Below are 25,605 nucleotides of genomic sequence, written 5' to 3' on the forward strand. Positions count from 1 at the left end.
TGGGGGGGGTGGGGGAGCAGGTCGGAGAAGAAGTCGCCAAAGCGTCCCGCGTTGCGCCGGGAGGCCGTGCCCGGGACGGCGCGCGCCCGTTTCAACTCCGCGGAGCTGTCGCCGTCCTCCGTCTGAACGAGGTCCCCTTCAGCCAGATGCACCGGGCGGCGGGGGAAGCGGCAGGTATGCTCCTCCCGGCGCGACTGGCGTCCCTCGCGTCCGCTCGGGAAGTCTTAAAGTGCGAGCAGGACGGACGGGTTCACGCTTTATTGGCTCGCAGCGGCGTGTGTTGGTGGCTGGGGCGGGGAGGGGGGGGGAGCTGATCTGAGCTAATTAGCTTGGAGTGGCCCGGGGAGCGACGGCGCATGCGTTGGGAAATAACGGTGACAACCCACCTATTTGTTACCTGTCGAACCGGTTTCTATTCCGCTGCCGGTGAGGTGGCCTCGCGGGCTGGGCGGGGTTGCCGGGAGGGGGCGGGCGCAGGGCCCCCAGCACACGGCTGCCCAGCCGGCCCAGCCGCTGCCCGCCGGGGACCTCCCAGCTGGAGTGCTAGCGTTCGCCAACCGGAGTTTCGGAGTTTCGAAGGGAGCAGAGGAGGGGAGGGAGGGGAAGGGGCAATGTTATTCGGCGCTCGCACGCTCTAAGGGCGATGAAGTGGAACTCGCCAGACTGGGCCCGGCCCGGCGCGCCCCGGGCGCCTGGGGAGGCGTGAAGCCGTCGGGCGGGACTGGGCGGCCCGGCCCACACTTGTTGAACCGGGCCCGGGCCCAGGCGGCCCCGGGTCCCAAACGCCTGGCTGAGCAATTCGTGGTTCAGCCCAGAGGGAGGTATTTGTTGGTCGCCGGCACCGTTCGGAAAGGCACGCGGGGCCGCAGGAACGCGCAGGCCGGTGGGCGGGCAGGCCGGGCCTCTCCGGGCCGTAATACAAAAGCGGAGAGCCCGCCTTCTGGCCGGGCAAGTGTGGAAGGTTTCGTAGAGGAAAGGGCGTTTAAACCGCTCCGAGTCCACCGTGACCCCGAAAGACCCCAGCGCCTAGTCACTGGGGCTTACACCGCCGCCCCCCGCGCCCCCCGCGAGCCCTCATCTTTGTCCCAAATGGCCGGAGTTCAGGTGCAGCAAGACTGGAGGTGAGCCGAGGGCAGAGGACCAACTTACTTTGCCTGGCCGCAGCCACGGCAGTCAGGGAGCTCATGTCGTGGCCCCAGAGCCCAGCCCTGGCCGAGGCGCAGCCTGGGACCCCTCACTCCAGCCATTCATCACGCTCTGCCCAGGCCCAGGACCCGCCTCCTGGACGGAGGCCCCATCCTCCTCAGAAGCTGCGGAGCACTTGCTGGCCTCCATGAGGCACAGTGACTGTGCCTCTTCAGCCACTGGGCTTCTCTTGCCGGCTGAACTAGTAGGGCTGGCATGGGACCCCTTCCTCTTTTTAGCTCGCCCCCTTCCCCCGTGGAGTCCCTACCACACATACACCTTTCTCACATATTAAATGTTTGCTGGGACAGATTAGGAGGAAATGAATCTGATAAGTGAATTCACACAGTTCAAAAGTCAGGAGTCAGAAGGGAGCAGCCTGCTCATGGTGGACTTTCAGGCGTCTAGTGGAAGAAGGTAGTTTTTCAAGGGGGAGGCTTCCAGAGGCCCTTTACATGCCCCCACTGGACTTCCGTAGAGCACTCCCTGGGTGGGTGGGGAAGGTGTGGACTTTGGGGGCAGATGGGCCTCCTTCTCTGCTCCTTCCTGGAACCTGTGAGTCTGGCCAAGGGGCTTTCCTTTCCAGGCTGTATCCTCGTCTGTCACCTGAGAATCCCATCATCTACCTCTTGGGTCCACGGTGAGGATGGTGTGAGCTCTGGCAGGGGCACTAATGTTTGCCCCCTTCCTCTTCCTTTCCCAGGCTCTGCTTCCGTTGTCAACCCTCCACTCTTACCCTGGACCCTTCTGTTCAGTTGACATTAAGCGAGCACCTGCTACTTGCTTGTCTTTTTTTTTTTTTTTGCGGTACGCGGGCCTCTCACTGTTGTGGCCTCTCCCGTTGCGGAGCACAGGCTCCGGACGCGCAGGCTCAGCAGCCATGGCTCACGGGCCCAGCCGCTCCGCAGCATGTGGGATCTTCCCGGACCGGGGCACGAACCCGTGTCCCCTGCATCGGCAGGCGGACTCTCAACCACTGCGCCACCAGGGAAGTCCCTTGCTTGTCTTTTGAATATATCCTGGGCAAATAAGTTTGACTAACACTGCCTTGGAGAGAGGTGAATTTAGTTCATTCACCCAACAAATATTTATTGAGCACTTTGCTTGTACCAGACCCTGTCAGGGGCTGGGACACAGTAGGGGCTTCGTGGAAACTCTGATGAAGTTTCGTAGATGATGCTGGACACAGGCAGTCTTTCTCATCGGGGGGAACAACTCAAATGTCTCCACTTGTGGAAAGAAAGTTACACAGTGTACAGATCGAGGCCCCAGGAGGGAGGGATATTCGTCCACGCTGCCCACTGCTATATCTCCAGCATCTACAGCTGTGCCTGGCACATAGTGGGTTGTCAGTAAATATTTGCTGAATGAATGAATATCCTATGTTTCTTGACTCATGTGACCCATTCAGCCTTTTATGCTCCAAATTTGCTAGAGACATAAATACGAAGCAAATTTCTTTCTTATGAGGAAAGCTATACTGCAAGTCCAGTGTGATAAAGGGCAACTAACTCTCAGAGATGGGGGCTGGGGCATGGAGAATGCGACTATCTAAAGGGCCAGTGACAAGCATGTCATCCAAGCACAGAAACCCAACGTTGCCACTTTTGTCCATTTGGAAACCAGAAATCCAGATTTATGTGTGAAATCTACCAATTTTTAATTAATTAATTTATTTATTTATTGGCCACACTGCACAGCTTGCAGGATCTTAGTTCCCTGACCAGGCATCAAACCCGGGCCCTCAGCAGTGAAAGCGCAGAGTCCTAACCACTGGACCACCAGGGAATTCTCCGAAATCTACCAGTTTTTAAATGTTGACTTAGCTTTTTTTAAAACATGGAATGAGTCAAATAAAATACATTCGTGTGACAGATTGGACCCGTGGGCTGCCGGTGTGTGGCCTGTGGTTCATGAACCAGACAATGTGTGTGAACTTGGGTGAACACTGAGCTGAACTGTGAGGTCCATGAGGGCAGGCACCTTCTGCTCTGTTCACGCAGTGCCAGTTCGATATCGTTCTCTCCCTCCTTAATTCAGTCAACAAATATTCATTGAACACCTACTCTGTGCTAGCACTGGGTATCCTGTGATGCAAGGCAAACAAAGAATAAGGAAATGATTAGTGTGTTGCAGGACATTTAACTAGTGATGGGGTGGTGAGAGGGGCGCTGAGATCTGAACGAGAGGTAGGGGCCAGCTGTGCAGGGCAGGGAAGAGGCTGATCCGTAAATGCATCAGGCGGCCCCAAGGCCCCAGAGCAGGAGTGAGCAGCGCCTGTGTGTGTGTGTGTGTGATGAACCGAAAGGCGAGGGGGCTGGATCATGAGGGGATGGGAAGGTGTAGGAACTGACCCTGGAGAGGCAGGTCGGTCATGTCATGTGAGGCTCAGTGTGGTGGGAAGCCTTGGATCTGCTATGGGGAGAGGAGTGTGTCGCCAGAGGAGGGGTGCTGAGGGTGGCAGTAGGGAGACCAGTGAGGAGGCTACCGTCATAGTCCAAGAAGGAGGGGATGGTGGCCTGGGCCAGCTGCAGGCAGAGCCATGAGTGCTCATTCCAGGTGACATAGTAGCCGTGCCGCTGGTACAGTGGACAGGGGTGTGAAGGAAGCAGAACCCTAGCAGGCAGGCAAGGCCCATGTCCCCCGAAGGCTGGTGGCTGGCAGCCGCCTTTAGAGCTCGGCTCCCATCCCAAGTAGCCCAGGGAGAGCTAGGGCAGGAGTCGGATGGAGAGGTTTTGGAACAACTCCTACCTGTTCTCAGAGAAGGCTTCTGGGGAGAGCCGGGATGAGGTTGGGTGGGGCAGGGGCTTAGAAGCATGGCGGCTCGGGGCAGAAAGGCTTTTGGGAGCTGTGCTGAGAGGACAAGCAGAACAGAGCACTGGACCTAGAGTCAGGCTGCCCCAGACTCTTAGTCTCCAGGGACTTGGGCTAAGCCCCGTCTGTACGGGGGGCTCTGAGTTCCAGCTCTGCTCCTCAGAGCTGTCAAGAGATGCTGTTGATTCACTTTTGCCCAGAAGGCTAGCAGCCCTTGAAAATGGACTCAGCCTTAAAGCAGGCCGACAGTGCCCCTGGCCACCGAGGCCTCTGCTTGGCTCAAATAGTGGCCTTTCCAGCTCTGTTTGACAGTAGCCCCGTGGAGGCTGCAAAGCCCCTGACAAACTGTGACGTGCTGTGGGTGACACTGACACCTCCATCTCTTGCTGAGTTCTGTCCTGTCAGCTCCCAAAGCATCTGGAATCTTCCCACACCTCTGTCTCCACGTTTACCACCCTGATCCTTCGCAACTGAATAAAGTCCTTGGGGCCCAGCGTGCTCTGGCCCCAGCTGGCCTGACCCCGTGCTTCTTCCGTCTCACTGATTGTGTGTGTGCCCGCCACACTGCTGGCCCTCCGTCCACTGAACTGGCCAAATCCTGTTCCCAGCTCACGCCTCTCCTCTGCTGCTCCCTCTGCCCGGAAGGCTTTTCCCCACTTGATGACTGGCTCTCTCGTTACTCAGGTTTCAGCCAGATGTGCCCTCTTCCAAGAGTCCTCTCTGACTGCCCTAGCTAAATCGTTGTCCCCCCAGTCACTTCTGTCCCATTACCGTATTTTCTTATTCTTTTTTGCAGCATCTCTCTTTTAAAAAAATATTTATTTATTTATTATTTATTTGGTTGCACTGGGTCTTAGTTGCAGCAGGCTGGCTCCTGAGTTGCTGCTCCAGGGCTCCTTAGTTGTGGCTCGTCTGCTCCTTAGTTGTGGCACGCGGGCTCCTTAGTTGTGGCATGCAAACTCTTCGTTGTGGCATGCATGTGGGATCTAGTTCCCCAACCAGGGATCGAACATGGACCCCTTGAATTGGGAACGCAGAGTCTTATCCACTGCGCCACCAGGGAAGTCCCTGCAGAATCTCTTATTCCATGAAATTTTGATTTGTCTTGTTTGTTCCTTTCTTCCCCAGTGTAAGTTCTGTACATAAGGGACCTCTTTTAACATCATTTTTAGTAGCTTTATTTAGATATAGTTCACATACCATAAAACTCACCCTTTTAAAGTGTACAGTTCAGTGTTCTGTTTTGTTTTGGTTTTGGGTTTTTTTGTTTTGGGCTGTGCTGTGCAGCTTGTGGGACCTTAGTTCCCTGACCAGGGATTGAACCTGCACCCTCAGCAGTGAAAACATGGAGACCTAACCACTGGACTGCCAGGGAATTCCCAATTCAGTGGTTTTTAGTATCTTCACAGAGCTGTGCAACCACCACCCCTGTCTTCCATAACATTTTCATCACCCCAAAAGAAAGACCGTACCCATTAGCAGTCACTCTCCATTCCTCCCAACCCCCGGCTCCTGGAACCCACTATTCTGCTCTCTATGGATTTGCATATTGATGTGTTCTTTTTAAAGCATCTCTGTATCCCCAGTGCCTAGTGCTGTGAGGATGGGTATCTCCCATTTTACAGATGAGAAAACTGAGACTCAGGAAACTGACTTTCCCTTTTTTCAGTGTGCCTAGTGTCTCCACAGAACTGGGATGCCCTGGGGAGGATGGAAACTCAGCAGAAAGAGAAGAAATGAGTTGTGGGCATTGAGTGGGGAGTTCCCTGCTCAGCCACTTGCTGCAGCCCACACCTGGGCCCTCTCGGCTGGGAGGTCACTCTTGCGGGTGGGCTTGCTGACTGCAGATTCAGTGCTGGTGGTCTGAGTTCAATGTTATGCCTGGCCTGTGCCAGGGACAGTACCAGCACCACCCTCCCACAGGGGAGCAGACATCTGGGCAGGCAGGTGAAGGCTGAGGGCAGCTGTGTGAGTGGAGGGCCAAGTCAGGGATAGCAACGGGTTGTGGCCTGAAGCCCAGGCTCCACCTTTTAGGAGCTCTGTGACTGTGAGCAAGTGACTGCACCCCGCTGGGCCTCCCTTTCCTTCTCTGTGAATGGTGCCCATCCTCAGGTACCTCAGGGTGCTGTAAGCCTCAGTGAATCCATGTGGATGCTCCCACCACAGCATCGAGAACTACACGTGGGTTCCCTCCCTCCAGACCCTGGGCCCCAAGGAGCAAAGGCTCAGAAAGGCTGGCGGCTGTCAGAGGCTGAACAGGGGCCGGAGCCAGCATTGTAGTTTCTGACCCTTTGAAGCCTGTCTCCTCAACTGTAAAAGGGGTTTAATAATCATTCCTCCGTCCCTGTAAGTGATAAGGGCTGGGGATGTGCGGTTATCAGCACCCTCTGGGCCTCAGACAGGGAAACCAGACAGGCTCCTGTTACCTCCAAGCTGCCTTCCCTCCCAGGGCTGCTGTCATCCTGGCCTCTTTCATCCTAGATTTAATTAGCCAGGCAGCCCCACTCCACAGCCTTTCCGGCCGAAGTCATCACTCCCATTTTATAGGTGGGGAAACTGAGGCACCTAGAGGGAAGTAGTTTGGGATTGCCGCCTGTGAGTCAACTGTTGAGCCAGGGCCCAGAGGAGCTGGGACTGGGTTTTCCAGCTGGACTTGTCCCTTGGGGTGGATCCCTGTCTCCATCCCCTTGGCACCCTGGGCACACAGCCTCTTTTCCAGGTCTCTCTACCTCACCACTCCCTACCACCTCCCATTTGGAGGGCAGCAGGAGGGGGTGGGGAGGGGCCTGCCAAGCCCGGGGAAAGGTGAGAAACTAGTTGGCAGCGATGGCATGGGGGCTCAGGCCTGTTTCATCTTGAGAGCGGGCTAATGAGAGCCAGAGGCGTTACTCAGATCGGCGGGCTGTGGGTGTGGGGTCTGGACGCCCGCGGTTCTGTACCCTGGAAATCTGCGATCAGTGGGGCGTCTGCAGCCTGGACCCTAGACCCAGGAGGGGCTGCTAGCTGAGCCCCAGGCCCAGCCCTCTGAGTGCCCCCAAACAGCCCTGCTCCATCCCTCTGGAAGTCAAGAGTGCTGGGCTCGGGCACTGCAGACCCCAGATCTCCTGCGGCGGCAAGGCCTCAGTTTCCCGGTCCGTGCTAAGCGTGTTGTGAGCCCCGTGACCGGACAGACCCTGCCAGTCCTCACGTCTGCATCCCGTTGTTTTCCGGTTTCATCGCAGCTTGGGACTTGGCCCCGCCAGCTTTACCCTGGCCTGGCTGCCGCGACCCTAGCCGACCGTCGGCGCGGCCTCCGCCAAAGGTCAGCAGCTTCCGCCTGCCCCGACCCCGGCGCCGGCTCAGCGCCCCCAAGCCGAGCGGGTGGGGAACCGGGGCCGGCGTCGGGGAAGCGAAGCCAAGCCCTGCGGCGCCCGCCCGACCGGTTTAGCGGGCCCACGGCGCGCAGTTCCTGAGGGCGCCCGGGGACCGCACCTTGTACACCCCCCAGCGGCCACAAGGGGAGCCCCAAGGACTCCAATCCGCGTCACCCCCAGGGGCCGCGGGCGGCTGGCGCAGGGTGCGCCGCGCCCGGGCGCCGGCGCGGGGCGCGCTGGTTGCCATCCTCAGCAGTCTGGCAGGCGCGGGCGGGGCCCGGGCCGCTGTCCGCCGGAGCGCCCTGAGATTGCAGTCCGCACGCAGTGGGGACCCTGGCATCCGGGAGCCCAGGCCCACCCAACTCCACCGCCAACGCCTGGGCCTGCGGCGGTTCCGGGAAAGGGGGGCCTGCGCACAGCGGGACAGTTAGCCCCAGCGAAACCAACAGGTCTTCACCTGCCAGCAGGGAGGGCGGGGGGGCGGCGGCCCGGAGGGCGGGGGAGGCGGTGGCCCCGTTACGGCCCCGCCCCCGAGAGGGACCAGCCTCAGTTCGGCCGCCCACGCGCCGCGCGCCCCGCCCCACCCCGCCCAGCGCCGCCAGCCCGGAAGTAGCCGGCCGGCCAGATCGCCAGCGGCCGCTGGGTCAGGCAGGGTGAGAGCGGTCAACCCGTTACCGCGGGCGCCGGGGCGGTGCTGTGGCTTCGGTACCGGCTGCAGGCAGGCGGCCTAATGAGCTCTCGGCACGCACCCCTGCGCTAGCTGCCTGCCCGGCACCCCCGCCCCTGCTAGCCAGCCCTCCTCACCCCGGGGACCCTGGCGGCCCGCCCTAGCGTCACCCCCGAAACCTCTGGGTTTCATCTCGGGACCCGGCTGCGAGGTCCCCGCTGGCCTCTGCGCGTGGCCGAGGGCGGTTGGGATCTGCTAGGCGGCCCTGGGGTGACAGTGGCCCCTTCGGGGTTGGCGCAGGGGCTCGCGCGCCCTCTGGCGGCCCTGGGGCCCCGCGCGTCTCCAGGCCGCACGTCTGATCCTCCCTCGCTCTTCTGCAGGGACTTGCGTGCCTGACCATGGGACCCACGAGCCGGGAAACCTGGGCCCAGCGCCTGGGCACCTTCCGGGCCAGCCCGTCCGCCTTCATGGCAGGTCCTGAGGGTGAGGATCTGGGTCGTCACCTGCTGAGCGACCTGAGGAGTGAGAAGCTGAGCGAGCCAACTAAGGTAGGCCCTGCGCGTGACCTGTGTCCTGGCCCACGTGGTCCCTTCAGCCTGCCGTGACGTGAACCTCAGCTTCGTGATTCCCACCCAGAATCCCCTATCCCCAGGTTTCCTTGCTGGCTCTGAGCTTGGAGTACCCAGCGCAGCTGTGGCCGGACGCTCCTGCGGCCGAAGTAGCCGCCACCTCCTTGTTGGATACCCTGGTCCTTCTACCCCCGCGGCCCTCGGCTCTGCGGCGGCCCCTTCTGCTGGCGGCCACCACAGCCTTGGCGGCAGGAGGTGCGTTGGGCCCCACCTCAAGAGCCTCCCGCCGGCTCTTGCCCCTGCTGCTGGGCTTGGCCTCGGGCCGCGATTTGGGGAGAAGCTTCGGTCCTGCCTCGGAACAGCGGCCCCTGCAGGCCACAGCGTGGGAGTGCCTGCGGGAGCTGGAGAGCTGCAAGCCTGGGCTGCTGGGGGGCTGTCTGGGGCTGCTTCGGGGCCTGCTGGGGCAGGAGGCCGCTGTACAGCCACTCAGCCTGCTGCTGGCACTTGCCCTACGAAACGCCTTGGTGATACAGGCCAGGGCCAGGGCTGGCCTGCAGGGCCTGCTCGTGGCTGGGGGCTGTCCCACCGAGGGTGGTCCCTGGAACTGGATGCTAGCTGAGGAGGGTGATGCCCACCTTCAGCCCCAGGCACCCAGTTGGCCAGCAGCTGAGGAGGGGGAGTGTTGCCTTGCCATGCTGGAGCTCAGTCCTGAGGAGGCCCGGGAGCTGCGGGCTGCCGTGGCCCAGCTTCTGGACATCTCCTACCTGCTCACTCCTGTGGCCCAGGCCCAGCTTCTGTGGCTGCTGGGCTGGGCCCTGCGGGGTCTTCGGGGACAGCCACCAGTGCTCTTCAAGCCACAGCTGGTACGGCTGCTGGGCACAGCACAGCTGACGCTGCTGCACGCCGTCCTGGCTCTGAAGGCGGCCTTCGGTGAGGCACTGTTCACAGCCCAGGATGAGGCCTTGCTGCTTCGCCGGCTCACCTTGGCTGCCCAGCACCCGGCCCTGCCCCTGCCCGCCCATCTCTTCTACCTGCACTGCCTCTTGAACTTCCCTGAGAACTGGCCGCTGGGCCCCGCAGGCGAGGAGGCTGCCCCGCTATTGCTGGGGTTCCAGCTATGCCGTGGCCTCCTGCCCAGTCTCCTGCATGACCCGATGGCCCTGCTGGCCCGCCTGCATCTGCTGTGCCTCCTCTGTGTGGAAGACGAAGAAAAGGAGGAAAAGGGCCAGGATCAGAGCCCCCGGCAGTACCTGGAGGAGCTACTGGCTGGCCTGCGGCAGAGGGCAGCCCTGGATGGTGGCCCCCGGGCCTTAGCCACTCTCTGCTTCCAGGCCTCCTACCTCGTTGCTCGCTGCCTGGCCGGGCAACCTGTGGTGCTGACACCCTTGACCCACGGACTGGCCCAGCTGTACCGAGCCCGGCCTGCACTGGCTCCCCATTTCGTGGATCTCTTGGATCGGGTGGGCCCTGAGCTGGGGGAACCCTTAAAGGTGGTCTTGCGGCAGGAGGTGGTGTCCAGGCCAGGCAGGGATGAGGCCCTTCGTTGGCACCTGCAGATGCTGGCAAGGGTGGCAGATGGGGATGCCCAGAGTGCCACCCTTGGCTTCCTGCAGGCTGCAGCTGCTCGCTGCACGGACTGGGGCCTCCAGCAGGCCCTCCTACAGGTCTGCCGGGCCCTGCTGCGGGCAGGTGTTGGAGGAGGCCTGGCGGACTTGCTGCAGGCCCTGGCCAGGCAGCTGGAGGACCCTGATGGGCGGGACCACGCGCGCCTCTACTACATCCTCCTGGCCCACCTGGAAGAGCCCAAGCTGGGGGTGGCCCTGGGCCCCTCCCTTGCCGCACCTGCACTGGCCTCTTCACTGGTGGCCGAGAACCAGGGCTTTGCTGCAGCGCTGATGGTGCAGGAGGCCCCGGCCCCGATTCGGCTAAGCATGGGTCCCCACAGAGCCAAGGGCCCGGTCCCAGTGCTGCAGCTCCAGGTGGAGGTGCTGGAGCAGGTGTATTCGCTGGAACTGCGCTTCCGTGTGGAAAGACAGCTCTATGCACCCTTGGGGGCTGTGCACGTGCCGTGCCTGTGCCCCGGCCGCCCCACCCGCCCTCTGCTGCTGCCTCTGCAGCCCCGACGCCCGGCTCCCGCGAGGCTGGCTGTGCGCGCCCTGTACACCACACCCAGCGGCCTCACCTGCCATGCTCACCTGCCACCCCTGCTTGTGAACTTCGCTGACCTCTTTCTGCCTTTCCCCCAGCCCCCCGAGGGGGCCAAGCTGGGCTTCTTCGAGGAGCTCTGGGACTCCTGCCTGCCAAAGGGCACCGAGAGTCGCTTGTGGTGCCCTCTAGGGCCACATGGGCTGGAGGCCTTGGTGTCCCGCCACCTGGAGCCCTTTGTGGTGGTGGCCCAACCCCCGACCAGCTACCTTATAGCCATCCGTCTGCCCCCAGACTCGCGGTTGCTGCTGCGGCTGGAAGCAGCCCAGGCAGACGGAGTGCCTGTGGCCCTGCGGACTGATGACTGGGCCGTGCTGCCTCTGGTGGGGGACTACCTCCGGGGGCTGTCAGCGGCTGGCTGAGCCCCAGGGCTGGCACAGGTAGGAGCAGGACTGCGGCCTTTGCAGGCTCTTGCCCAAGAAGTGCTGCTGAGAGCCAGGATACAGCCCCGTAGCTCCTTTCTGTAAAAACAAAACAAAAAGCCCCCTATATTTGCTAAGAATCCTCACTGGTTTGTTTTCTTTTGGGCCCTGGTTGGGGGAAGGCACAGTGGGATGAGGGTCAGAGGCTCCAGGAAAGCTTCCAAGCTAGGAACCCGCAGACTGCAGGGCATGAAAGTTCCTTCCTGCCCGGATATACTAGGATTCTCTAGAATCCCTGCCCAAGAGGCAGGAGAAAAAATATCCACATCTTTGCCTCCCAGAGAGGGAAAAGCCTTGCTCAAAGCCACCCAGCAATTTAGGAATGAGAGTGAAGCTGGACTTGGGCCTCCTGACCTGTGAGCCAGTGCTTTTCAACTCCAGAGGTTTGCAGGGTCTCTGCACAGGGAGCTCAGGCTAGATAGGACGAGGGACCAATGGGCAGAAACAGAGGAGGCTGCAGTGGCCTGGTGGCCCCTTCCTCTAGAGCCCGTGAGCCACAACTACCGAGCCCACGTGCCACAACTGCTGAAGCCTGCGTTCTGCAATAAGAGAAGCCACCGCGATGAGAAACCCACACACCACAATGAAGAGTAGCCCCCACTCATCGCAACTAGAGAAAGCCCGCGCAGCAACAAAGACCCAACGCAGCCAATAAATAAATAAAGAACGTTACTCATTAAAAAAAAAAGATTATAGAATATTGTATCCAACAAGAGAAGAATACATGTTCTCAAGTGCACATGGAACATCCACTGCGACAGACCACATTTTGGGCCATAAAACACACCTTAACAAATTTAAAAGAACAGGAGTCTGCTTTTGGACCACAATGGAATTAAAGTAGAAATCATGACAGAATGACAGCTGGAAAATTCCCAAATATTTGGAGATTAAGCAACATACTTCTGTATAACACATGGGTCCAAGAAGCCCCATGGGAAATTTTAAAATATCCTGAACTAAGTGCAAATGAAAATGCAACTTGTCAAAATCTGTGTGATTCAGTGAAAGCAATACTTGGAGTGAGGTTTGTGGCATTAAATGAATATATGAGAAAAGAAGAAAGATATAAAAGTCAATAATCTAACCTTTTACTTTAGGTTACTAGAGAAAGAAGAGTAATATGAGCCTACAGCAAGTAGAGGAAGATAAATAAAAATTAAAGCAGAAATCAGTGAAATCGAAAGGAGGAATTCAGAGAAAATCGACGAAACCAAAAGCTGGTTCTATGAAAATATCAGTAAAATTGATAAGCCTCTAGCTAGGCTAACTAAGAAAAAAACAGAGAGCACAAATTATTAATACCAGAAATAAAAGAAGGGTCATCACTACTGAGCCCATGGACGTTAAAGGGATAATAAATATTATGAACAATTCTATGCCCACAATCTGATAACTTAAATGAAATGGACCAATTCCTTGAACGACACAAAGTAACAAAACTTACACAAAGGAAAATAGATAATCTGAATAGAGCTATCTCGAGGAAGTGAATCAATAATTAATAGTTATAATGGTTAATACTGTATATTGTTAACATAATAATAGATAATGTGAGGTGACAGATATATCAAATCATCATGATGTACACTTTAAATATCTTAACAATTTTATTTGTCAGTTATACCTCAGTAAAGCTGAAAAAAAAATTTCTTAAAATGAACAACAACAAAAATTAGTGAAAATCTCCTAAAAAAAAAAAAAAAAAGCAACAGGCCGAGATGGTTCCCTGGTGAATTCTTCTTGTGAAAAAACATTTCAGAAAGAATAACAATTCCTTACAATCTCTTCCAGAAAATAGAAGCAGAGGGAACACTTCCTAATTCATTCTATGAGACCAGCATTATCCTAATACCAACACCAGATAAAGACATCACGAGAAAGGAAACTACAGATCAATATCACTCATGAACATAGGTGCAAAAATCCTCCACAAAAAAATATTAGGAAATTGAATTCAATATACATAAATGTATGCTAACACTTTAAAAGAGTAAACAATGGAAAGATGAACTAAAATATTTAAAAGATCACATAGGGCAGGAGAGAACTGTTTGCAAGGAACAGGAATAGACACTAGGTTTCTCTAAATAGATCTTACTTTGTAGTTTGATTTTGGAAATGTAAATAATCACATAAAGTAAAAGTAAATCTTTTAGGGCTTCCCTGGTGGCGCAGTGGTTGAGAGTCTGCCTGCCAGTTCAGGGGACACAGGTTCAAGCCCTGGTCTGGGAGGATCCCACATGCCGCGGAGCAACTGGGCCCGTGAGCCACAATTACTGAGCCTGCGCGTCTGGAGCCTGTGCTCCGCAACAAGAGAGGCCGCGATAGTGAGAGGCACGCGCACCGCGATGAAGAGTGGCCCCCGCTCATCGCAACTATAGAAAGCCCTCGCACAGAAACGAAGACCCAGTACAGCCATAAATAAGAATCAATAGATTTTCTGAAAACTATGGCCTACAGGCCAAATCCAGTCCACTTTTTTTTTTCAGCCCACTGTGCTTTTGCAAATAAAGTTATATATATATATAAGCCATGCTTATTTATTTACATATTGTCTATGTTTTTTTTTGTTTGTTTTTGTTTTTTTTTTTTGCGGTATGCGGGCCTCTCACTGTTGTGGCCTCTCCTGCTGCGGAGCACAGGCTCTGGACACACAGGCTCGGCGGCCATGGCTCACGGGCCCAGCCACTCCGCGGCATGTGGGATCTTCCCGGACCAGGGCACGAACCCGTGTCCCCTGGCATTGGCAGGCAGACTCTAAACCACTGTGCCACCAGGGAAGCCCTCTATGGCTACAATGACAAAGCTGAGTACTTGTGTCAGAGAACAAATGTGAGGTTCACCAACCTCTGCTATAGATAAATAATAATCAGAATGTAAAAGGAAAAAAAGAGAAAAAGGATCTTGTTTGTAATAGAAACAATATAAGCTATCTAGGAATAAACTTTAAAATATGTATAAAAGAAGAAAACCTCACAACCGTACGGATAAGACATAAAAGACATAAATAAATGGTATTATGTATCTTATGCTTGGTAGAAAATGAAAGCAAAATTCTATTCAATCTGTCAATACCCTCCAGCCAAAGACCACCAGGCACACATCTGTAGTTATTAGTTTTGCAGTGTGGGGTATCTCAGTAAGAAGGGATTAGGAAGGATTTCTAGGATTTGGGCTTGTGTTGGGGATATGAGGGAGGGTTTAAAGAAGTAGGACTTTTCTCTGGATTGGATGCTGTCAGCAAGTGGGAGTATTTCTGTGATGGGATATGTTAACAGATCTTAACTATACGGAGGCTAAAGCTGCAATTGGTAAAGTAGCAACAGAAACTTATATTATCCAAGATAGAGGGATTTTCATTATTTTTGTGTGTTGGACAATATTTGTGTCTTTGTCAGTGTTCACATGATTACAGAATGATCTTGTTTTTGTTTTGATCCTTCACATCACAGAGTGACCTTGTCTGATGTCTATGTTCTGTGAAATTGTTCATGTTCAACAGAACACCAAGGCCAGCTCCTGGATGTCCGAGGATGCTTTTCTCTTTCTCAAATCTATAAATTAAATGCAATTTTAATGTTAATTACCAGTTACGTATGGGTTCGTTTTATGAGAGTACTTCCCAAAATCTATTTAAGTTGGGTATCAGGACAAATAAACATTAAAGAAGAGTTAAGAAGTCAAAAGGGAAAGAGTACTGCGAAAACTAGACATGAAACGAAAAGGCTTATATATTTGACTACAAAAAATAAAAGTCTTCTCTGTAATAAAAATGACCAATACAGAAGTTTGTAAGACAAACTTGGGTAAAGTATCTTCAATACATTTGAGGAAGGGTTGATATCCCTAGTTAAACACACACACAACACAAAACAAAACACTCTCTACCAGTCAATATATAAAAAGTGAACTCTTAGGGATCGTGTTGATTTTTTACAATAAAAATATACTATTGGAAAAAAATTTTCAAGAAAAAAATCTGGGGCTCGAACACAGGCGGTATTGCAGAGGAGCGTCAGAGAAGCCTACGCTTCCCAGGAGGCTCTGCGCTGACTGCCCCAGGCCTCCCGACAGGCTCCGCGCGCTTTACGCGCCAGCTTTGGCCTTAGCCTGCGAGCAACGGGGTCGCGACGGACAATGGAAAGCAGCGACGGGGAAGCCGTCGACAAGCGCCGCGTTCACCTGCGCCCTGTTACGCTGCGCGATCCCGCCCCCATCTTGCTGCACCTTCTGCCCTGCGAGGTTCTGGTTAACCGGCCCGCCCCCGTGGGGCTCTTCTTCACCCCGGCCATCCGCCAGGGTCCTGACGGTGAGCGCTCTCGGCTGGACTACGGCTCCCGGCAGCCCCCGCGCCGGCGCCGCGCTCTCCTCCGCGAGGAGCGGCGCGAGGGCTCCCGGGGATCGTGGTCCACCGAAGGTGGCGGGAGGGCGGCTACCGGGCTTGCTCCGGTAGGCCTGGATCAGACCCTCACTGGGGCCCTTCGCCTGCCTCCTCCAGGACTGGAAGTGTCGTTCCGGGGCCGCAGTCTACGCGGCGAGGAGGTGGTGGTGCCGCCCGGCCTCGTGGGATATGTGATGACAGAAGAGAAGGGAGAGGTGTTGCTGGGGAAGCAGGACTTCTCGGAGGGTTTGGAGGATGACGAGCAAGAGGAGCGGGAACTCGTGGAGCCCCCGGAGGCGCTGGAGCGCGACTTCGTGAGCACGGGGGTACAGGGTTGCAAGGGAGCGCGGGTGGGAGCGGCGGCCTCGATGCTGAGCCGGGGCCCCTTCCCCAGGACCGCTTTATTGGAGCCACAGCCAGTTTCAGCAGCTTCACCCTGTGGGGCCTGGAGACTATCCCCGGTCCCGATGCCAAAGTGCGTGGGGCCCTGACCTGGCCCAGCCTCGCTGCAGCGGTGAGTACATGGATGGGCCCCCTCCCTCCCAGACCCCATCCAACCCCCCCCCCGCCCCTTCAAGGTGGTTTCCTAAGTTGTCCAGAATCTTGTCCCTGAGTGAATCTGGGGGCTTCGGGGCTGGGGAGAACAATGGGGCAGATGGAACCTGGGTCTGACTGGAGGATTAGACTGGGTAGGGGCAGCATGGCTTCCCCACCACTCTTCTCTGGCCTTCTAGAAGGGCTATGATTTTGAGCAGCTGGGTCTCTCCCCTGAGGATCTGGGCCACCCAGTCACTATACTGCAGAAATCCAATAGTAGAGGTGATTCCTGTTGCAGATTCACGCACAGGTACCCGAGGACTGAGAACCAGAGCTTGAAACTGAAAGCCACCGATCCCTTCACCCCAGTAAACCCTTCTTCACTTTGGAGCCTGATTCCATCACCCCAATAAAGGAGCTCTTCACAGAACACCTGTAAGTTCGCCAGCACCTTGGATCCAGCACTGCCCATTTTCCCACAAGGACCTTTCACAGCTCTGATCTATAGAAACAATTTATTGCCAGGGGGCAGTGGGGCAAGAGAGGCCAGAATTCTGCAGCCAGTTCCCACCCCACCCCACCCCCAGCTTCTACTTTACAAAAGAAATTTGTACAGCCACCAGTCCTCTATACAAGCCACCCGCACCCCCCATCTCACTGTACACAGCTGCCTGGCTCCCTCTGGTCCCTGGTTCACAGCAGGCCTGGGCCTGCGGCCAGCCGACCTTGGAGTTGACCTGAGCCCTGAGCTCGCCCTGGTGCTAGGCACCAGCAGGCCTTTACCAGGCCTGTCCTCTCCTTGTGGAGTTGTCCTCCGCCCTCTCTCCCTTGGCGCGCCTCTTGGAGACCCCAGTGGGGGAGGGATGGGCCGTCAGCCGCAGTTCTGCTGGCTTTGCTGGCACTGCCACGGGCAGTGCCTGGTCACCATTTTCCCCTCTTGCTCCAGTCCTTGGGAGTGAAGTGCAGACACTTGGAGTCGATCCGAAGAAGCCGCTTGAGCATAGCCCGTTCGTGCCCATCCACGATGTCCTCCGACAGTGTGAGGATATACTGGCCCTGGACAGGAGACGGGGCCAGGCAGGTCAGCCCACGTGGGGCCTGCTCTCTGCACCCCTACACACACGTGTCTCCCCCTGCCTGCCTCCCTACCTTGTAGTAGTTGATGAGGTTGAGGTACTGTAGAGTGGAGATGACATCCTCCTTCTTGATGCTGGTAATTTCACTGATCTCACTGTGGGAGGGCAAAGATCAGGTCCCCTGGGGGCCTACATCTCCACCCCAGGCCCCCAGTAGCCCGAAGAGTGAGAAAGCCCGGGAACAGACAGGTCATGCCATGCACCCCCGGGCAGGCAGGGCCAGGCTCACTTGATGGTGATCTGCGGCCTCTCCCCGCTCTCTGACTTCAGCCCCATCAAGATCTCCAGAATGGTCTGGGACCAGTAGCTTCGGTAGGATAGGAGGCCAAGATCCGAGAGGGGCTTCTCAGGGGTCCCCGTTTTCCCTTCCACTTTGGAGAGTTCATAGCCTAAAGCAATGGAGCAGGAGGGGGTGGGTAAGCAATCACAGCGTTATGCAACCATCGTTTAGGAATGCAGGTTGCAGAGGTAGACTGCATGGCTTCCATTCTGGGCCTGCCATGTGGTAGTTCTGTGCCTCAGTTTCCTTGTAAAGGACTAGTGAGCGTACGGTTCACCGGTGTGCTGAGGGCACTGAGAGAAGTAGCTACAATCAACTAGAAGCCAGTGAGGGCTTACAGGTGGGATGCGGGGAGTGCAGCGAAAATGGTTTGTGGAAAGTGCGTGCCTCCAACTTGCCTCAGTCATACCAGACTCTCTGCGCCTGGATATGTGAGGAGAGAAGAGGGGAAGACCCCACCTCTGGTCCAGGCCTGAGGATGCTTGCAGTTCCTCAGCTGTGACCTGAGAAGCATCAGCTGCTCTAAGACCAGGCTGGCCTGACTGGATGGCTGGGAGGAAGCAAGAAGGGCGCCAAAGCACTTCCCAAGTCAGAGGGAGGCCATTCCTCAGCAGTAGCTACCTCTCCAGTGGCTCTCTCCCTCCCATTCTGACTGCTGTGCCCTCCTCTACCCTGCTGACCACTGGGCACTGGCAGGCAGTTCCTGGTGAGACCCTCAGGCCATGCAAAACCCTGAGCGGTTTCACATCTCTTGGACAGTATTCATTTCCCCGTCAGGGCCCTGAGATGTCTCCACTACTTCTAGAAGCCCTTCTTTATCCTCAGTCATAACGAGCCTTGTGTCGGATCGTAGCCCTTTCTCCTTTCCCCCTTGATTCATCTTTATCAGCCAGTCTGACCCTCTTGCCCAACTTCCTGTGACTTTCACCAAGCAGCCCGGTGGGGAGGACAGAGAGGCTTGTGCTTTGGAGGAAGGAAGCATGGAAGAGGGAAGGGGCACACTTGAGTTCTTACTCAACTTTGGGGGGAGTGCATGCAGAGTCCTGACAGATCAACTGGAGGCCACACTTGCCTCCTCAGCTGCAGGAGCTCCCAGCCCCTCCCAGTCAACAACCGACCCACCCTCTGGAGCTGCCTGGAATGGTGCTTCTAGTGCCCTGTCTGCTCCTGCCGGGCACAACTGAGCACATTTCCTTGGTGGCCCCACACACATCCCATCTCCACTGAGGGCTGAGCTCCAAGGCTAGACTGACTTTCAGCAACCTTCTGCTCTTCAGGCAGAAGGTTTCCTGAGGATGTGACCACATCTTGGCATGTTTCTATACCAATAAAATTTCTCAGAACATGTCGGTGATCAAGTCAAGCCCCCAAGTCTTCACCAGACAGCTAAGCCTCCCTCATCTCCCGGGTCAGAGCTTGGTTATCCCAAGGGTGTAGTGAGTGGTGAGTTGAATGGAATGACGGTAAGAGGCTGGGAAGCAAGAGGGGGCCTTGGGGGCTAATGAAGAGTTCACGTCTGATGAGGGGCAGAGGCCAGATCCCTGTGAGTCACGTTTGACGTGACATATGCTGTCCCCAAGGCTCAGAGAACAAGTAGGAAAATAAACCACAGGTCCTTGCCCAGGAACGTGTATAACCGCATAGGACCAGACAGCTGAGCAGGAGTGGCTCACTCGGCTTCTGCCCGTGCCCTGGGCAGGAGCAGACAAGTCAGAATTGGGAAAAGTTGAGTGGTACTTAGAACCTTGGCCAAGGAACTATGAGGGGCTGAAAACCTAGTCCAGACGAACAGGGCAGTCACCCCAGTACGGAGAGAACCTTGGGAGAGTCTCATCTTTATTTCTAACCAGTTCCCCTGGTGACTGGACTGCACAGCCAGGGCTGAGAACACAGCAACCCGACATGTCTGTGTGCAGCATCTGTGCGTGAGACAGCGATGGGGCCTGGGCCTCCCAGGACCTGCCCCCAGCCCCCCGCCAGCAGCACAGGTACTCACTGAACTCGATCAGCAGCTTGCCGTAGCCCCGGCGCTGGTAGGGAGGCAGGGTCAGGATGCAGGCCACGTTGTAGTCTTCCGTGGATTCCTTTTCCTGGAAAAGAGAGGCAGGTGAGTGTGAGGGAAGGGACCTAGCTCAGGGCAGGACTGAGGACAGCCTGGAAGAGCACTCACCTTGGAGAAGTAGCCCACGATGTGGAAGCCCTTGCAGTCATACTCCGTCATGACGTAGAAGAGGAAAGGGTCTGTGTCATAGTACAGCGTCTTGTGGTCGAGGAAACACTTAGCCAGAAGACACAGGTTCTGGGAGTAACTCTGCAAACGAAAAGGTCTGTCACCACCCTGGGTACCCAGCCTTGAGCATGGCCGTTGGGCCAGGGTCAGCCTGAAGCTTCTTTGTCCCCCAGGCTGACAGGTGAGAAGCCTTCCTCCCTGGGGCCTGACCTAGTCCACTGGTCAGCGTGTCCGGCGCACGGGCCCTTCTTAGTGTCCAGGAGCCCACGTTTCAGCTGTGTGATGGTGTTCAAGCACCGCCCCCCGGTGAGCTGGGCAGGTCTACTCGTGCTCTCCATACCCCACCTAACTCTGGCCTGGAAGCCTCCACTGCCCTCCGCCAGTTACCAGTCAAGAAACTGATGTGTCCCTACAAAGAAGGACTGACCAAGGATTATGAGAAAAGCTCTGTGTGACAGTCTTAGGAAACTGGTTGTCAAAAAAACAACACTCTGCAAAACAATACTCTGCAACCCCCAGTCACATCTCTTGAGAACTGATCTGCTCTTCTACAACAGGGGTAAAGAATTCCGGAATTTGACAAAATAACTGCCTCAAGGGCTGCCCCAGCAAAATTATTAATCTTGCTACTTTACTTCTAGTCTCACAACTTTCCTGCATTTCAGATTTGGCTTTTTAAGCACCTGCTGGACACGGCCATTTGGATACCCAAGCCCACACACTTAATACAGTTAACAGTGGTTAAAGCAGCATCTTCCTCTCAAGTCCCCCCAGCACCCAAGCAAGAGCTGTCCCCTGGCAGTCTAGGTGACTGCCTCTCCCTCCCCGCCCTCCAGGCCCCAAGAATGGAGGCATTTCACTTTTAAAGTCCCTCCAGGTTATGCCCTTCTTCCTCCCCACAGCCAGACTAAGGCAGGTTTGAAGCCCCAAACCTGTAGTGTCCCCACTTCCCAGCTGACCTCAATCCCACCCCCTGAGCTCTGTCCCACGTAAGACAGCCTTGCCTCCTCCTGTCTGCCCTCCACCTGAGCTCTGTCCCACGTAAGACAGCCTTGCCGCATCCTGTCTGCCCTCCACCTGAGCTCTGTCCCACGTAAGACAGCCTTGCCGCATCCTGTCTGCCCTCCACCTGAGCTCTGTCCCACGTAAGACAGCCTTGCCTCATCCTGTCTGCCCTCCACCTGAGCTCTGTCCCACGTAAGACAGCCTTGCCGCATCCTGTCTGCCCTCCGGCCAGAAGAAAGGATCTTCGCCTTTTACACGGTCTCTGCACATTTTTTTGCATTTCACAGATAACGCATTTTTTTTACAAATTGAAGGTTTGTAGCAACCCTGCATTGAGTCTATCACTGCCATTTTTCCAAAAGCATGTGCTTATTTCATGTCTGTGTCACATTTTTATAATTCTTGCAATAATATTACAAACTCTTTCCTTATTATATTTGTTATGGTGACCAGTGATTCTCAATGTTACCACTACAATTGTTTTTTTAGACACAATGCCACTGCACGCTTAACGGACTACAGCACAGCGTACATGTACCTTTGATATGCTCAGGGAAGCCAAAAATATTGTGTGACTGCTTTATTTCGATGTTCACCTGATTGTGGTGGTCTGAAACTGAACCCGCAGTATGTCTGGAGTCAGCATCCATTCCTGCCCTTCAGAACCCACTGCCTGTGTCACGGCTCAAAGGTTACCTCCTCTGTGAAGCTTTGCTGTCCACCTCTTCTGGATCCTGATAACCCACCCTTTGTGTTTCATGACACGTATCACACTGGGATCTATGCAGCCATTAGCATGTCTGTTTTCCCCTGTGAGCTCTCAGCAGAGATTTTGTCCAATTCACCTTGTACAGTATCTCCCACCACCTGCCCTACAGCAGGAATGCAGTAAATGGGGTGAACAGATGTTAGCCACAATGGGCAGTGTTTTCCTGAGCTGGAAGAAGCTGCTCACTCGACTCCCTCAGACTCCCGGCGACAAGGACTCCCCGCTGCCCCTCAGCCACTGACCTTGTTCTTACGTCCATCGATCTCAAAGAAGGAGATGGTGCCCTTTCGGTAAATCTCGTTGCCTGGAGGATGTCGCAGGTCACACTTGGTCTGAGGAAGAGAGGAGAATTAGGGGCGGGGGTGGGGGGTTGCTAGGAGGATGGCCTCCTGGGACCCCTCATACCAAGTGACGCTGCAGACACTTGAGGCTTCGGCCGTACTTGAGGCAGAACTCGCAGAGGTAGAGGACGGGCAGTGTGGTGAGCTCCTGTGGGTATGGAGAGAAGTACCAGGGCTTGAGGCGGTGCCGGCCCAGCTCGATGCACTCGATGTTCTTCATCCGGGTGACAATGTCGTCGTGGCTCCGGTCAGACACCAGGCTCCCAGTCATGCGAGGAGCTGACGGTATTCCATCTGAGCTGTCCTGCGAGTCCTGCCCAAGGCCGGTGGAAGACACCAGGTTACAGGAGACAATTCAAGCAGGGCACTTTACAGCTCACAGCCTTTCCACAGGTTTCCTTGTTCAAACCTAACAGCAAACCTATTGGGGGAGGTACTAAAATCCCCACTTTCCAGTTAAAGAAACCAAGACTTGGAAAGTTTTCATTTGGAATGTAGAAAAAAATCACCCAATGCCTGATCTGAACCAGCTCCGCCTCACTCCCAGTCCCACCAACGCCATCTCTGCTCAGCACCCCTTGTTCATTTTTAAACTAGTCCCTAAAGTCTCTGCCCTGCCTATGTCCCCTCCTTTTCACCCAGCTTCCCTCTTCCTCAGACCTACCTCATCAGTGCCCAAGCAATTCGATTTTCGCTTCCGCCCTGGCTGAGCTGCCACTGCCCTACGGGCTGATCCATTCTGCAGATGAAAAAGTAGGAACAGAAAACATAGCTGTGAAATGAGCCCAAAAGGGGCTACCAGAGGTTAGAAGAAGGGGAGGGAAGAAGAGATGGTTTGGGGGACTCACCTGGGGAAAAACTGAGGCTGGGGCTGTCTCGCTGGGCACTGGGGTCGCTGGTGAAACCACCTCCACCTTCCGTTTCTGCAGAAAGAAACCAGGACAGGTGGGTCAGAAGGTAGAGAAGGTGGGACCTGAGAGGAAAGCAAGGTCCCTGGAATTGCTGAGGGTACCGTTGAGCGGTGGTTGGGCTGCAGGCAGGAGCTGGAGGAGAGCGGCTGGTCGGGCTCGCCGCCGGGAATGGCCTCCCGCTCCTTGGGCAGGTTGAAGCGGAGTGTGATCTGGACCGGGATTGGCAAGGTCTTCCCGCTGGCCTGGGCGGAGGCCGGCTGTAGAGATAGGTCCAGGGTCTTCCTCTGGGGCGGGGTTGGTGGTGGGATCAGGAAGGGGAGTAGGGCCCCCTCAGCATGGAGTGATCAAACCCCACCCTCTGCCCTTTCAAGGACACAGGAACAGCCACTGGACTCTGGAAACTACATCTGCAATTTGGCCCCCATCCTTCACAAGCTGATGCCAGGGTGGGAGGGCACAGCCTCAAGCCCATCCAGGAGCCACTGAGGCCAAGAGATTTGAAAAGTAGGAGGCAGGAGAGAGGAGGTGAAGCAGGGGACCTACTCACCACCTCTCTCTCTGGAGAGCCGGGGCGGGACCCAGGAAGTCCGTTCTTGGTGGGAGTCTTGGCCTCTTTCTTGGGGAACTGGATCTTCTTTAGGTCCAGCCGCTCGTGGGTCACCCATTCATCCAGGCGTTTGTTGACTGCAGCAGTGGGGATGGCTCAGGAAGGAGTGCCAGAGGCTGCCCCGCAACCCTGCGGCCCCACCTCATCCCGGCCCAGAACTCACAGTCAATGTAATGGACGTAGAAAAGCTTCCGGCCACTGATGTCCTTCACGCTCAGTATCTCAGCCAGGGCTGTGGGAACAGCAGAGGCAAGGGCCTTAGACAGACCAGGCCATGAGGCTCCACCCTCCTACGACCTGAACTCCACCACGAGGCCCGATTCCTAAGCCCCAGCACTTGGAACCGCTCGCTCAAGCCCCCGTTAGTCACCAAGTGCCATCCCCTCTCCAAGCCCTGCCCGGTCCCTCACAAACGGCTAAAAGCCACGCCCCTCCTGAGTATCTGCGCCCCGCCCGCTCCAGGATTCTAGAGGCCCCACCCCCTCCCCTGGGTTCGGTTGACTCTCCCCCGCCCCTCGCCCTCAGGTTCCTTAGCCCCGCCCCCCGACGTCACTCACGCCACTCATCTTCGTTGTCTTGGTTCCGCCGCAGCACGGGCAGGCGGCAGCCCTCGATTATCTCCCCCTGGGGAGACAGCGCGGCGCCAGGGTCGGCTACTGGGGGGCCTCGGGCTCTACCCACCTCCCCTGGCTCCCTCCGCCCCGCCCCGGGCACCGGACTCACCACCTCCGCCATCTTCCCTCCCTCCACTGCCACTTCCGGCCCCTCTGGGAGACGTCACTTCCGGGACTGAACACGTTGTAGGCCCGGGCTTCCCCGAAGCGGCTTTACGAGAGGACACTTGCGAGACATCGCCGCCCAGCTTGCTGACGGAGCCGGCCCGTTTGGCTGCTGGGGGAATGGTGTGTTTTAAGTCTCAGGCCAGGTCCTGGGTGGAATCCCCACAACGTGCACAACGATTGGAGGAAAACTGAGTCCGTCACGTGACGCTCACTGGGTGCGACGCCGGTCACGTGGGACTGGTGTTAGTGCTTTGAGGGAGGCCGAGCTGGGGCGTCTCCTACTGGCGTAACGATGCGTCGCGGGGAGTGAACTGCGCGTGCTCGGCCGGGAGTTGGGGGGCGGGTCTGGAGAAGTGGCCGGGACTTGAAGGACTCAACGCGTCGCTAAGTTGTGGACTTCATTCCTTAGGGCTGGGAGTCACGGAAGATTTATGGGTTTGTTGTTTTGTATAATAGGTTGCTAATTATAAGAGTAATTACAACATTTTTCATTTATACATTCAACAAGTGCTTAGTTATCGCCTACCATGTGCCAGGCCCTATTCTAGGAGCCTGGAATACATCAGTGAATAAAATAATCTCCTCCTCCTGGAGCTTGCATTCTTGGAGGTTGGGAAGAAAAAAAGAGGGGTATAGATAACAAACAGTAAATATATTTAAAAAATAAATTATCTAGTCTATTAAAGAGTGATGGGCTTCCCTGATGGCGCAGTGGTTGGGAGTCCGCCTGCCGATGCAGGGGACGCGGGTTCGTGCCCCGGTCCGGGAGGATTCCACATGCCGCGGAGCGGCTGGGCCCGTGAGCCATGGCCGCTGGGCCTGCGCGTCCGGATCCTGTGCTCCGCAGCGGGAGGGGCCGCAGTGAGAGGCCCGCGTACCGCAAAAAAAAAAAAAAAAAAAAAAGAGTGATAAGTGTTTTGGGAAACCAAAAAAAAAAAAAAAAAACCCTGCAAGGTGAAGGAAATAGGCAGGTAGGCAAACTGTGGCGTGCAGGCCAAATCCAACCCTCTGCTAGTTTTCCTACAGCCAGTGGGCTAAGAATGGTTTTTATATTTTTTAAAGCTTGGGGAAATATCAAAAGAATATGACACATGAAAATTATGAAATTCAAATTTCAGGGTCTGTAAACAATGTTTTGTTGGAGCATAGCCACACTCATTCATTGACGTTTTGTCTATGACTCCATCCACATTAAAACTGAATAATTGGAACTTCCCTGCTGGCGCAGTGGTTAAGAAGCCGCCTGTCAACGCAGGAGACATGGGTTCCAGCCCTGGTCCGGGAGGGTCCCACGTGCCTCGGAACAACTAAGCCCGTGCGCCACAACTACTGAGCCTGCACTCTAGAGCCCACGCACCTAGAGCCCGTGATCTGCAACAAGAGAAGCCACCGCAATGAGAAGGCTGCG

The 25,605-nt window shown here is 55.9% G+C and overlaps 3 protein-coding genes across 8 annotated transcripts; 2 read left to right on the forward strand and 1 right to left on the reverse strand.

Annotated features, from left to right (window-relative positions):
• Positions 1-34: 34 nt before the first annotated feature.
• On the forward strand, positions 35-13,499 carry AP5B1 (adaptor related protein complex 5 subunit beta 1). Of its 3 annotated transcripts, none has more exons than XM_079929159.1 (3): positions 35-174; positions 8,400-8,567; positions 8,672-13,499. In XM_079929159.1, exons 2-3 carry the CDS (start codon positions 8,418-8,420, stop codon positions 11,153-11,155), a joined length of 2,634 nt encoding a protein of 877 aa, XP_079785285.1. In that variant the 5' UTR covers positions 35-174; positions 8,400-8,417; the 3' UTR covers positions 11,156-13,499. The 3 variants fall into 3 exon arrangements, with proteins under 3 accessions (XP_079785285.1, XP_079785286.1, XP_079785284.1); XM_079929160.1 differs by lacking the exon at positions 35-174 and adding an exon at positions 7,545-7,801; XM_079929158.1 differs by lacking the exon at positions 35-174 and adding an exon at positions 7,980-8,005.
• Positions 13,500-15,263: 1,764 nt separating this feature from the next.
• Positions 15,264-16,667, forward strand: RNASEH2C (ribonuclease H2 subunit C). Its single transcript, XM_079928778.1, has 4 exons — positions 15,264-15,527; positions 15,717-15,913; positions 15,994-16,113; positions 16,435-16,667. Exons 1-4 carry the CDS (start codon positions 15,356-15,358, stop codon positions 16,459-16,461), a joined length of 516 nt encoding a protein of 171 aa, XP_079784904.1. The 5' UTR covers positions 15,264-15,355; the 3' UTR covers positions 16,462-16,667.
• A 37-nt stretch (positions 16,668-16,704) lies between these two features.
• On the reverse strand, positions 16,705-24,185 carry KAT5 (lysine acetyltransferase 5; the record flags this gene model as incomplete). 4 transcript variants are annotated; one of them, XM_079928776.1, is made up of 14 exons in its annotated part: positions 16,705-17,192; positions 17,286-17,367; positions 17,502-17,661; positions 19,549-19,642; positions 19,723-19,863; positions 21,799-21,888; positions 21,962-22,210; positions 22,562-22,636; positions 22,746-22,820; positions 22,910-23,092; positions 23,356-23,492; positions 23,579-23,647; positions 23,973-24,039; positions 24,139-24,185. In XM_079928776.1, the coding sequence occupies 14 exons, from the start codon at positions 24,148-24,150 to the stop codon at positions 17,058-17,060; spliced, it is 1,569 nt and encodes a 522-aa protein (XP_079784902.1). In that variant the 3' UTR covers positions 16,705-17,057. The 4 variants fall into 4 exon arrangements, with proteins under 4 accessions (XP_079784902.1, XP_079784901.1, XP_079784900.1 ...); XM_079928775.1 differs by having other exon boundaries at positions 22,910-23,065; positions 23,973-24,150; XM_079928774.1 differs by having other exon boundaries at positions 23,973-24,150.
• Between the last annotated feature and the right edge of the window lie 1,420 nt (positions 24,186-25,605).

Source organism: Stenella coeruleoalba (assembly GCF_951394435.1).
Source record: "Stenella coeruleoalba genome assembly, chromosome: 8".
Taxonomy (NCBI): Eukaryota; Metazoa; Chordata; class Mammalia; order Artiodactyla; family Delphinidae; genus Stenella; species Stenella coeruleoalba.